The 13,982-nt window shown below is 41.3% G+C and overlaps 1 protein-coding gene across 2 annotated transcripts in view; it reads right to left on the bottom strand.

Annotated features, from left to right (window-relative positions):
* Nucleotides 1–1,718: 1,718 nt before the first annotated feature.
* Pmp22 (peripheral myelin protein 22) overlaps nt 1,719–13,982 on the bottom strand; it is a 33,547-nt gene continuing 21,283 nt past the window's right edge. For both annotated transcript variants that reach the window (XM_015506110.2, XM_015506109.2), the window contains exons 4-5: nt 10,592–10,732; nt 1,719–3,055 (exon numbers count right to left, since the gene is read on the bottom strand). In XM_015506110.2, coding sequence (XP_015361596.1) covers nt 2,892–3,055; nt 10,592–10,732 — 305 coding nt within the window. In that variant the 3' untranslated portion in view covers nt 1,719–2,891. The remainder of the gene's footprint in view (nt 3,056–10,591; nt 10,733–13,982) is intronic.

The raw sequence follows: 13,982 nt of genomic DNA on the forward strand, positions 1-13,982 counted from the left end.
TAGTGGTTAATGTGTACTTTATATTTTTAAACATGGGAATCATTTTTATGTATCTGTACAAATAATAAATGCCGATTTGGTAAAAGGAAAATGATGCATAATGGCATTTAGCACTTTAGCTGTGGGTAATGGTATTTATTACAGAGTAAAAATGTCATTACCCACAGTTAGAGTACTAAATGCCAGTTCCTTGGTGATATTCGCCATAATAGATTGTTTGCTGCCTATCAGAAACTAGACCACACTTAGACTAGGCTATAGTAGACAGGTTCCCAGGGTGATGAAACTGTCTCAGGATGTGAGATCATATCAGAGCACTGGTCACAGATAAGTTATTTCTACTCAAGTGTTTTTATTTGAACAGTCCTTTTTCTTGGTGGACCCCAAGAGTTACATGCAGAAAGTCAGGTCTAAATAGAACATGAAGTTGATGCAGTTTTTCTGGAGACTAAGCTGTCAATATCTACTAAATAAATAAAAAAAAAATCCTTTTGTCTTGGCAACAACCTTAGCAGGAATGTAATACTTGGACATACTTCAAAAATTCACCAATATTCATTTATAAGGGTGTTCATTGAAACATTTTGGATAATAATATAAAACAGGACACAACCAAAGTGTCTATCACTGGGAGCTGGTAAGTAAAGATTTGTGTAGCTATATAGTAAAATATTCTATAGAATTTTAAAAGAATGAGTTGAGGGTTCATTAAAAAAGAATAAGGTATATGTTAATAGAGAATGATTTCCAATTTTTATCAGAAAAGATGTAGAACGGTGTGAGCAGTATGATCATTTTTGTATAAATTTTTTGAAGTATTTACATGGATGCATATGTATTGGACATTGTTTTTTTTTTTTCCTTTAAGAAATTATGTTTTATGACCAGTTGGCCTTTGGTAAGTCAATATGAGGTAGGAAATAGGCTTCAGATTTTATTCTCTGTAGAGATGTTAGAATGCTATATTCCTATTTGCAAATTACTTCTTAAAAGTGCAACAGGGTTACCCGAGTGGAGAGATGTGGAGGATTTTTTTGCTTTAGTTTGAGACAGGATCTTGCTAAGTTACTCAGAGCCTCACTAAATTGCTGAGGCTGGCGTTAATCTTTTGATCCTCCTGCCTCAGCCCCAGGATTGGCTGGGATTACAGGCCTGTGCTCCCTGGGCTACCTGTTAGGACAATAAAAGTTGACAAATAAAAATTGTGAGATACAGCCCCAAAACCTGGAGCCAGATGACGTGGTTGCCTTTTCCCTGTCTCAGGATGGTGTTAGGAGCTCAGTTGGCACTGACTAATGTTTTAATCCAGAAGTCTGGCCCCAGGTGGCCATAATTCAGACCTTTCACTGTATCATACCTCAACATTAGGGATCTGAGCACAGATATATTGGGCCAGTTCATTTTATGCCTCTGTGTATTTTTTTCCTGTTTTCTGGTTTCCTTCCTCCTTTCCCCCAGAAAGAGGACTTAATAAAATGGAATTCCAGACCATTTACAGCCTTCGTCTCAGCTACAATTCCCAGCTCTTCAATTAGCAGACATTTGCACAGACATCTGAAGGCATCATGTGCTTCCCTTAGCCTGTAGGACAGCTGTGATCCTGGTCCTTAACACCACACTACAACCCCAGACACCATCTCAACCTTGAAGCTCTTTACCCCACCCTGACGTGTATCTTGTCCCCATACATAGGCCCCACAAAAACCAAGAGAGATCAGTGAGTTACTCTGATGTTTATTTTAATGCTTCTTAGTCCACACAGTTGGTATAAAATCAGAAAAAGCAAAGCAAAAAAAAAAATAAAAATAAAGGTCTGGAGTCTTAGCATCAGAAGGGCACCGTATATACATCTACAGTTGGTGGCCAATACGAATCATTGCCAGACAGTCCTTGGAGGCATAGAACACTCTAGACCCAGCCAAGCCCTGGGAATTCAAAGTCCCAAAGGTCTAGACATTTGTCCTGATGCTCCGACCGTAAGAAAAAAATGTGGGAGTGATGAAGACTTTTAAGATTTATTAATTATAGTAATACCAGCAACCTAGCTAGGTATAAAAGCGGTTATAAACCATTTATATTACACAGAATTTTTCAGATCTCCATTTCTATTTTATGTCATAAAATTGTTAATTGAATTTCCAGTGAGTCGTTTAGATGATTAGTGATCATAAGGAATGGTAAATCCATAGCACCATTTCACAGGTCTGTTGTCACTGATTTCTCATTTATGCGGGCCACCAAGGTACTCCACCTGCAAGGGCAAGTATTCTAAAGCCACAGGCCGTATTTTGGCCAAGGGTTCCGGTCTGGGGCGTTTGGTCTGTGCATGCTTAGAGCTTCACACAGAGGTTTAGGCAGTGAATGTTTCTGTTAAATGCACTGGGACACCCACAATATAAGGGCTTGGGGGCATTTGGGGTTCAAGCCCCACACTTTGGTTTTCTGTGAGGTGGAGTGGGAGGGAGGTATCTTCTTTCAGATGAAAGGGAAGGGGCCAGATGCGAATTACTTGATTTCTGGGCAAAACAAAAGATTGAAAACCAACAACAAAAATACTGCGCTCAATTATACGGTTAGGGTGTAAAGTTCCTTAGCTACTTTAAGGTTCAACACGAGGCTGATGGTCAACATAAAAAGCAAACAATACTATGTACATATATGTAAAAAGTGTTATAAATAGGTTTTATAAACCATAGATATTATATACATCTTTGATCAACAGCAATCCCCACCCCCCTCAACTGTTTTCTGTTTGGTTTGGCTTGAGTTTGGGTTCTTTTGGCTAGCTTTTTATTTATTTTATTTTATTTTTATTTTTTTTTCCTGTTTTCTGGTTTCCTTCCTCCCTTCCCTGTGTACGCTCAGAGCCTCAGACGGACCGTCAGGGCACATCATTCGCGTTTCCGCAAGATCACATAGACGACTCCGCTGAGAAGAGCCAGCGGGAAGGCCACCCAGGCCACGATGTAGGCAAAGCCATAGGAGTAGTCAGAGTTCAGATGCCACTCGTAGTGCCTCACCGTGTAGATGGCCGCCGCACTCATCACGCACAGACCTGGGAAAGAGGGACAGGCAGGTGAAGGAGAGTTCATGCTGGGACAACCCCCTCTCCACCACCAACCCCCAACCCTGTGCAGGGAGACCATTTCTAACTCTGGAAGGAATCTGCTTCCAGGTTCAGAATCCAGAGGAGGCAGCTGGATGAGATGGGAAAGAGCAAAACAGACTTATTCTCTGGTTCCAATCCAGGCTACTGAGGTCATGAATGTCCTCTGCATATTTTCTATCCCATTTCTTTTTTTCTTTGACCGTTGTCAACTCCCAGGCCACAAGTGAACATGAGGGTTGCAAGAGAAACCTATATGTCCCTTTCCAAGGGTGAATGGCCTGGAGGTTCCCGGAAATCTGTGAACCACCCTACAGCGGCGTGACCTGAAGCCCATGGAAGGGAAATGACATGGTACCATGACTGGTGTCATGGCACGGCAAAGGCACTAATTTTCTTCAGACCTCTGGAGTCTACATAGTCTCCTTAGCAGGGATTCCCCATGAAAGTAAGCTGGTGATGGCTATGGGCACTGCTAAGCATAGGAGAAGAAGAAAAGGAGGTGAGGAGGAAATGAGGAAGGAGAAGACAATACAGGTGAGAAGCAATGTTACAAAGGGAGAAGATTATCAAGGACCAGCTCCATTTCACTTGGTGGCCCCAAGATTGGGCCTGTAGCCCAAACACAGATAAAAGGGCCAGTCAGGCCCTTTTTAAAAGATAAGTCAGGCCAGCCCTCCTTGGCCTGCCAATGTAGTTCTTTGGTATGGGAAGAAAGCCTCCACCTCTGGCCCTGGGTAGCAATCAGGATCAAACCCAGTGGTCCATGCCCACATGACAGGCAGCATCCCTCTGCAGGGAGGGGGTCGGGTGACATCAACGCCCCAGCCTGGAGCCGCACAAAGGCTGAACTGTTTCCTCCTGAAAACAGGGTCTTTGAGAAGCTCTGAGTGACTCTATTATAAAGCCAGTATTCGTGTGGAATTCATGTGGTTCCAAAGCTCCCAAGGCCCCAGACCACCTACATCTAACCTCACTGCTATTTGGGCTACCATCTTACTGGACACTGCAACTTTGTTTAAACAAAGTGCAGAAGTGGGACTGTGTCACATTAACCATCCTGATAAGATTGCTGTTCTGCAGTTCAGAGGGGGGAAAAAATGCCCACACAAATTGACCCCCAGAAGGAAAGCCACACAATAGTCTTAAAAACTATCGTGGGATTGGGTCCAGGGCTGCCTGCTATGTACAGAAAGTTCAGGAAATTGCAAAGATATATGTCAGATGGGAACTATAGCTGGTGGATTGCTAGTCAAGGAAAAGAGCAGTTTTGATTTGTGTTAAGATCCAAGATCCTCAATTATTTTGCTCTAATGATCCCTGGCCCACCACTACAAAGTGTTCATCCTTGTGTTCAAGAAATGATGAGGGCTAGGGAGGTAGCTCACTAGTAGAGCACTTGCCTCATATGCACAAGGCCCTGGGTTTGATCCCCAGCACCAGGGGAAAAAAGAAACATGGAAGTTGTCTCTTAAGCTATATGTGACTTACCTAACAAAAACAGTGCTATAAGGAGGAAAGCTTGCCCACCGAAGAGAACAAGGTGTTAACAGAGAGCAAAAGAGCAAGGAAATTGCTTATCTTGTGCGTAGGGCTTCTGCACGGGGAGTTTCACCAGCCACTGGCATGAAAAAGTGCTTGGTAGCCACATGGATTAGCTATGGATCGAAATCACTGGCAGAGAAAAATATCAGGTTCTGTCCTTGAACAAGAGGGACAGAGAGAGGCAGGACGCCCAAGTGTAGCAACTAACTAGATGATCCAGTTTTCACCCTTCACCCTAATAGGAAGGAGTGAATCTAAGCTCCATTTCAATAAGCAATAAGCTTAGACACTTTGAAAGCCAAAATGAAGATACACAGTTAGCACTGTTAGGAGGAGATTGATGTTTTAGAGGATATATTCCTATTTCAAGGCTCTCTGCCCGTTAACAATAGATGAGTGTTCTGAAACAAAAACGGAATAAAACATGGACTCTGGCTGGGTACCCTCTGTCTGCAACCCTGGGTAATTAATGTCGGACAATAGTCATCCCCTGAGCCATACATTCCTCCTAATAAGTGATGTGACTCCCTGCTTTTCCAGCAACCAGTAGGTGGAGATGTGTCATCAAGGTCCCCAGGGACAAAAGAGGTGTCACAGACGAGCTACCTATGCTTTGGCAGTGACTGGGACTCCTTAGGAGGGTCCCAAGTCTGGGGACACAGGGCAGCTTTATGTGGCAGGACAAAGATCTTATTCAAATAGCATAAAAGTACTGGGCATTCAGCTCATAAGAGTTTCTACCTGTTTATGGATGGCTGGCTCTGCAACAGCCACTTGAACATTCTCTATTAAGTCCTTTGGAAGAGAAGGAAGGTCTCAAGTCCCTTCAGAGCACAGAGCCTTTGGAAAGAAGCCACCATGGAGATGGATATGGAGAAAACAACTAAAGTAATTCTCCATACTTCCTTAGCATTTCCATTCCCCTGGGTTCAGTAAATGTGTAACGAGTGCCTACTGTATGCAGGCACTGTCCTAGATGCTAAGAACATCAAGATAAATGAGGTGAGGCCCTTACTTTAGGGGTGTCTGTTCAGAAGACAGATATATCCATACATACTTATGATATAATTTTAGAAGGAGAGAAATGTGTCAGATGCCCTCTGAGTACAGGTGGGCATGGAGTCCCCACTGGGGCACTGGAGGAGCCTCAGGAGGAGATGGTAATTGTGTTAGCCCTAAAGGATGTATACGAGGTGGCCAGGTGAAGAGAGGTGGGAAGGGAATTCTAGGCAGAATTCCACTATTTACCAAGAGTGAGTCTGAGAAGACAGAAACTATCAGCAGATGAGGATAACAGTATCCCATGTTAGGGAGGCTGGAGAGCTCACTGAGGGCCTCAGTGGCATGTTCAGGGAAACCCTGCAGGAACACTCAGCACAGGAGAAATATGATCAGATGCATGTCTTAGAAAGAATGTTCTAGCGGCAATGCAAAAATGGGTGTGGGGCAGGGACAAGGCAGATGGCCAGAAGGTACATTGAGGAAGCTTTTGCATATTTGCCATGCTGTTCATGAGTAAAGAGAAAAGTACCTAGAGGGGTGCAGTACCTATGGGGGATGATGCAATGGCTTCACTCAGGAGTGGACTGAATCTGGGTTGAGGGAGAGAGAAGAGTTGAGCAGGACCACCCAGTGCATGTGCAAAGGCAGGTGGGAACAAAGGAATATTTTGGAAGCCCAAGGAATACAATTTCAAGGACGGAATATTCAATATAGAATATAATGGAGTGACCTTACATTAAAGACTTTACAGTATAAATACTTTACAGTATATTTTGATGACTCCTGCAGAGGCAGCTACAGAAACTAGAGTGAAGTTGGCTGAGAAAGATAAGACCACCTGGTATTGGTGTGATGATGCTCTATCACTGAGCCACATCCCAGTCCAAATGCTCAATGTTCTATCAATCTGTCTACAACAAAAGAAACAAAATAGATGGAAAAGGTGAGACTCGCTCCAGAGTCGAGTTCTGCCATCTTCTTCATTTTTCTTAATCATAGTGATTACACATTTAATCTGAGTCAGATTCTGCCATAGGAACACAGTTATCCAATCATCAAAGAAATTGTTACTCAGGGGCTTCTATGTGCCCTGCGTGGTGCTAGTTTGTGGATCTAAAGTAGTCAAATGACTCAAAACAAGCAGATTTTTTTTTCTCTCTAGGTCCTGTATCTTATATGAATTTCTTGATTTTTTTTTCACCATCTCATGTAATCCAACCCAACAGAGCAAAGGCAAGGATAATTACTATCTAGGAATAGGTGACTATAGGTTCTGAAAAGAAGAAAGACTACAAAATCCACATATAGGATCAGGACACTCCCTCTCTATAAAAAGGGATTTAGAAGAATCTATAGCTTATGAATGAGATTAACTGTCTGTGGGAAGATGTCCTAGAAGACCGCACAGTTCAATGGCTATACCAATAGTTCTCAAACCTGGGGGCACATCTGAGTCACTCAGGGAATGGCCACACCCCAGAGCTATTAAATGAAAGTCTCCAAGGATGTGCATTGGTGTTGTTTGTTTGTTTCTTTGTCTTTTTGTTTTAAAGTACCCCCAGCTGATTCCAATGTGCAGCTCTGATTGAAAAGCACTGAATTGGAGGGAGCTGCCTTTTGGTATGCCTTCAGAAAGCAGACACCTAAGAAATATGGAATCCAGGAAGACAGTTCTTAAATGTGAGGCTTATGGCTCAGTGTGAACTAGAGAGGTGATGATGTGGAAAACCAGGGAGACCACTAACCCCACAAGAGCTGTCATGTAGAAGAGGGCAGAGAGGTCTCCTAAACAGAAACCAGCCCAAGGAGCCCACCCACCTGCCATCTGCCTCTCCTGCAAGAGCGAGTGTAGTGTCCATAAAGATCACAGTGGGCCCTTCAAAGGGAAGCTATGCACATAAACCAGTCTCTTGGGAAACTCAGCAGAGATCCTGGGAGTTTCCACTTAAAATGCCTCAGTGCTCTGAAGAGTCATCTACCCTGCATGGAATCTACAGATTGTGGTAGGTGTGCTCTTAGATTTTGAGTCCCGTGATCATAGGACTACTTTCTTCTTTCCTCCCTCCCTCCCTCATTCCTTTTGTTCTCTTTCTCTCTCCTTCTCCTTCTTCTCTTCTCTCCCTCCTGATTATTTTAGCTTTTCTGACTTCTTCCTTGATTTCAAGCCATCATTTTCCAAGTTTGCACTAGTTCTTAACTCTAGCTATCCTACCCCTAATTTTCTCTCCTGTTACTATTTTCTTTTTTCCTTCCAGTACTGGGGATTGGACTAAGGGGTCTGCCACTGAGCAACATCCCCAGCCTTTTTTTAAAATTTTGAGACACAGTCTAGCTAAGTTGACCTTATGATCTCTCCTGCTTCACCCTCCCCCTACTGTACCTGGCTCCAATTACTAACTTCTTAATAAGCCACGAGTTGGGGAACAACCTGACAAGGTTGACTTAGAATTATCACAGCCTCAAGGAGTCGGGAAGTCTGTAAGTAGATTCCCTAACTCTTAGTTCTCAGCTTTGGTGGGAAGACCCTAGAGCCATTTCAAATGCACATTCTAAGCATCCTTGGTTCCTAGGAGGCCAATCTTCAGGTCATTTTGACTGGAGTTGACAAGCAGGCACAGAACCTTCTTCAGATTTCAAAATTATAACTGCTATTTTAGTTTGACATTGCTTACTTCAGATAACTTCTCATTTAAATGTGGACCACTCAACCGACAAACATAACTGAAAATGAGGTCTTGTGAGAGATAAGCAACTAGATTGGAAGGGGATAAAGAAGAAACAAATCATGTGCTTTTAAATTCAGAGATATTTATGGCAGAGCTCTGAAATGCTTGTACTGAGTTCAGAGGGGGGGAAGCAAAGCCATGAAGCAAGGGTGGATTAGTAAAGTACTTTGGAAGACTGTAAAATCTCCAGACCTCAGAGTTGTTCAGCTGAACAGAAATACTTTAGCCCGCAGCGCAGTGACATGTGAAGGGTTCTTATCTCTGGACTTTTTGTTCTGGCCTAGCAGGATGTTGCTAAAAAGACACTGTTAGAGGGTTTAAAGTGGAAATATCTCAGTGCAAAGAATAAAGGTGGAAGTTCTGCCTATTCTGAGAAGCACTTCCACAGTAACTTAGTCCTCAGTTCAGTATTTTTTTATTTGAAGAGTTCTGCTGATGCCAGCTCTTATTCATCACAGATGCTTAGAAACTTTGGAATAATAAATGGTGCAGATGAATTGACATTGCACCAGAAGTCAGTTTTAATAAAAGATAATAAAAAGGCAGCGATTATGCCTTTGATTTTATGTTTCTGATAATTTGGGGCGGGAGAGGTACCTAACTATATTCGGTCCACATGGTATGGGAGGGGTTATAACACTTGGCAGTCCCTGCAATGAGTGGGGTGACCTTCATGTCTTAGGTTCAGTCTTAGGTTCAGTTTATTCATCAGCAAAACAATAAGCTTCCATAAATTAAATTAAAAATAATAAAATGAAACTTCTGGTTCCTAAGTGTATTTTAATTGATATTGAGCTACAGATGCAATGGGTATGATCATTTCATTTGATATCCAGCTATGTCATCAGTGAGCAAAAAAAAAAAAGAAACCCTAGAAGGCATTAAACAGTTTTCTATATTATGTCTGGAAACTGAATAATAACTCTTTGCTTTTCATATACCTAGAAGTGATATCCATTGCATAATTAGCCATTTCATAAAGCTGGTGATACTCTAGGAGTTGGCTTGGTACAATAAAACCAGGGCCAACAACAAAACACTCTTTGGCTTTAAAATCCTGAGATCCTGAGTATTGAAATGTATTGAAGTGTTTGGTGAAAGGGGGGCCTCTTCAGTTTACTTTCTTGGGAACTCTCTGGCTTCTAGAAAAGGTCATCGCATTCAACCTCAGGCAGTCTTTCTGTAAAACCCTTTATGAGGACTCACGTCTGCTGGTTAAACCACTAAGCCCATGTGCGCAGTTTCCAACCCTCCAGTCACTACTGAGCACAGGGTGACGAGAGAGCACCATGGGCTTTCTGACCATCAATAAAAACATGAGATGAGTCGTCCTTTGCCTACGTAGAAAGTCATAAGTGAGAACATCACACAGCACCCAGACCTACTCTGGTAAATATGAAGTTCATGATTTATGAACTGGGACTATAGAATCTACCATGATATCTGCCTCTTTTATTTCTCTCCAATGCCCTGCAGACTCACTCCACTGGCAGTCAGCAGACGGAAAATAAGTCAATTGGAAGCAAGACGCTGGCCAGAATCTAGAGAAAATGTTGGAAGATGCCTCCATCTACAACAGAAGCTTCTGTATACTGTGACTGTGAATAACCTATTGACGACCATATAGGGAGGAGAAGAAGGGGAGACTGCTATTTGAAGGTCCCATATTTGAATGATGGCATAGTACATAGGGTTGCCCAAATGAAGACATGATAAGATGACAAGAAAAAACTCAAAGTCTAATGAAATCTAAGAACTGGAGAACAGAGGGTCAAAATGTGTCTGCATAATTTCATCCCTACTTACAGGTAGAAGACACATACCTGAGAGTTACCTTGCCAGCACTCAGCCATTTTCTGCACTGATGCAGAGATGATTTCTTGGAGTCTAATATAATTTACAGAAAGTAGCCCTCAAGACTGGGCTTGGCTCTACTATTACCCTCCATATTGACCTTGGATGATGTGTCCAGATTGTAGCTTCTAGCTTGACTGGGGAACTTCCTTCCAGAGCTACTAAGTTTTTTCATGAGCACCTCAATCTATAGAGAAGTTGGGAGTTCTCAAGTTCAAGGATACATATGCACATACACACACACACACACACACTGAACTTTATGATAATGCATTCAACGTTCAGACTCATGAATACCCATCATTCCAGGGCTACACCCTTGGACAGGCCCCGCTTCTACATGGACTTTACAACTTACCAGCAAGAATTTGAAAGACTCCAGTGATGTAAAACCGGCCTCCCTTGGTGAGGGTGAAGAGCTGGCAGAAGAACAGGAACAAGGACAGAACACTGAAGATGACGGACAGGATCATGGTGGCCTGGACGGATTGCAGCCATTCTGGGGGAAGAAATACTTGGTTAGAAAAGGTGGACGTGGCCAGAAAGAGGAGCACCTGCCATGAGGTATGTGACCCTGACTGCTGAGTGCCACTGTCCTCTTCCCTTAGCAGAACTCAGACAATTTACTTTTGCACTTTAAAAAGACCTTCTTCATTTCATAGTTTTCTTTGGGAGAAAAAAATATATACATATGTACTACATATATATATATATATTTTTTTTTCTTCTCCTTGTTTAACTTTGGACATTGTAGGGAAGGGCCATAAGAAAACTACAGTCTTGTTACTCAGAGTTAAAATCAATTTAAAACATACTGAATTTCCTTCCAGTGTTTCTACCAAGTGTGTTACTGAGATATACAGACTATCACTGACTCATAATGGCTCAACTTATACTTTTTTGACATTACAATAGTGCAAAATTGATACACACTCAGTAAAACCCATACTTCCGATTTTGAATTTGGATCTTTTTCTTGGACTGGCAGTATACAGTATTGTCCCACCTTCACAATGCTGGCAGTGGCCATGAGCCACAGCTCCCAGTCAGCCATCCAATCATGAGCGGAAACAACCAACCAGTCTACAGTGTTGCTAAACTGTGATGTTCTGAAGGTTAGGTATATTAAAAGCATTTTTGATATATAATATTTTCAGCTTATGATGGGCTTATTGGGGCATAACCTCATCATAAGTCAAGAAACATCTGCATGTACATGTGTTAGAGGGCTTGAGCCCTACCCAATCTTGGAATTCTTGCTTTCATGGATCTTAAAGGGCTTATAGGAACCCCTAAACTGCTTTCCAATAAGACGAGTTTAAACCACTGTTCACAATATCAGCATCTCCCAAAGAGGTCGTGGGGATGGTTGTTAGAGCCCAAACTAATTTTGTAGGAAGTTGAAAAAAAATAATGCTGAAGGTGATGGCTAGACTTTATATAGGGACAGAAACCTACTTGCTTGGCAGAGCTGTATCTTTTTCTTGGGCAATCTTGATCATGGTTTTTAGCCTCAGCCCAGAGCAGTTTGTGCCCAGTCAGATCACCAGATAGGTTCATGGGTTACATATTCTCATCTTTGTTGAACCCCCAACCTTCAATCAAACCTCTAAGCTTCCAGCTGAAATTCAAACAAGAAAACAGGTCCCCCCTGTGGTCTCTCCATTTCACAGTTTGCTTCAAATTAATGTCATTTCAGGAGGGAAGGGGAGACAAGGAAATAATCTTAGTTCACAATAGGGGGAAGCTCATGGTATCCACCTAGATGGGCTACATTAGGTCTTGCCCACCCTGGGTGGATACTGGGTCAGGCCTTGCTCCCAGTGGAAAAGATGATCTGAAGGAGACAGGGTTTTATCTTCCCAGCTAATGTGCACTGGTTTAAAAATGCACATCCATCAATGCTTAAAACAATATTCAAAGCTAAGTAATCTGGATGGTTTTATACAGGTTATGCATCCCTGACCCCAAAATCCAAAATGCAAAAATGCTCTAAAACACAAGACTCTTTGAGCCAACATGATACCACAAGAGGAAAATTCTACACCGTGAAACTCTGTTTCCTTCACAAAATTATTTGTTTCATGCACAGACTTATTAAAGATATTATATAAAAATTACCTCAGACTATGTGCATGAGATATATAATGAAATACATGAATTTGGTGTTTAGGGTTCCATTCACAAGATATCTCAGTATATACATGCAAGTACTCCAAAAATCTAAAAAAAAAAAAAAAAAGTCCTAAATCTGAAATAGTTTTGGTCCCATGTACTTCAGATAAGGGATACTAAACCTGTAATTATAATTGAATACAATTAAACCTGTTTTGAGCTCCAAGTAGAATTTTAAAGAATTTTAAAGATGCTGATTAGGCTTCACAAAGATTTTTTTTTTCCCCCCAGATTCAGACTTGAAGCATTTTAGAGTTGGCAGAAACCTGAGATCAACTAATCCAGCTCCTTTGCACTGAGAGAAATTTCCGGAGATGTTTTTGATGAGCCTAAGTGCCACAGCCAAATCTGGAAGGCCCTTGGTTCCAATCTAGTACTCTCTCTCTCTCTTTCTACCCTTCTCTCCCTCTCTCTCTTTAGGTCAATTAAGACAAGAAGATGATGTCTAATGGGTTGTGAGCCATCCTGATTTCATTTTAATGTAGCCTTAATTAAATGTTTATCTTTATCTAGCATCATGGTTCTTCCCGATAAGCACTATGCAGGAAAACTAATGTTGCCATAATATCATTTAAAAAATGTTATCTAGCACTCTGTTAGAAGCAGCTAAAAGCACAAAGTAATCTGAAACCCAAATCTGAAACGAAAACAGTGTGATTCACTCTGGCTGGGAAATGTCATGAGGGGCAAGTCTGGTGGAGAGGACAGTCTGGATCTCAGGATTTTTATTTTCCCTTCACTTTCATCCTCAGCGTAAGCTATTACTGGGTCTCACAGAGAAAGAAAACTTAAAATCTTTATATGTTAAATGTACACTAATAGGAAAAGTACCATAGATTTAATAATGTACCTAAGTCCTTGTTGAAACCTCTTTTGCCAATGCTTTGAACTCTAGTCTTCACCCAATTACAAACAAGTGATCTTTCTCTAAGCTGTTGCCCAGATAAGACTGGAATTAAGGAACCAAGGATGTTTTTATTCAATGAGCTTTTGTTGAATGTCTACTGTCTTGGGCCAAGTCCACTGGTTGGCTCTCAGGGTATAAAGACAAAGAAGGCAGTTTTCAACCATAAGCACAATAAATAAACATATAAATTAAGATAGTAAGTCCAACTATATCATCAGTTATAATATATGTGAAATAGATTCAACTTATTCATAAGACAAGCAATATCACTTTGGATTTAAATCATTCTAGTCATTTTCTGGTCTGAGAGATACACCTAAACAAATGGTGATTGGCAACAAAACTATTTTAAAAAGAATCCCAGGCAAATGTTAACAAAAAGAAAGCAGATAAAGTAATGATAACATCTGGAAAAAAAGCAGAATTTAAGTTGAAAAAAAATAACCAGAGAAATGTTTCACAGATTTAGTTTACTTGATCTAAGATTGAAGAAATAATAACATATACATACACATATAACAACCAGGCCTAGAAAAAATAGAAAGCAAAAAAATTAAATATGAGAAGAAATTGAGAAAACTGTAGAGTGGAAGATTTTAGCTCCTCCTTCAGGAAATAAATCAGAAGACTGAAAATAAGGAAGCTTCAGGATTATTCGTATAATAAG

The sequence above is a fragment of the Marmota marmota genome, unplaced genomic scaffold, assembly GCF_001458135.2.
Source record: "Marmota marmota marmota unplaced genomic scaffold, marMar, whole genome shotgun sequence".
In the NCBI taxonomy this organism is placed as follows: domain Eukaryota; kingdom Metazoa; phylum Chordata; class Mammalia; order Rodentia; family Sciuridae; genus Marmota; species Marmota marmota.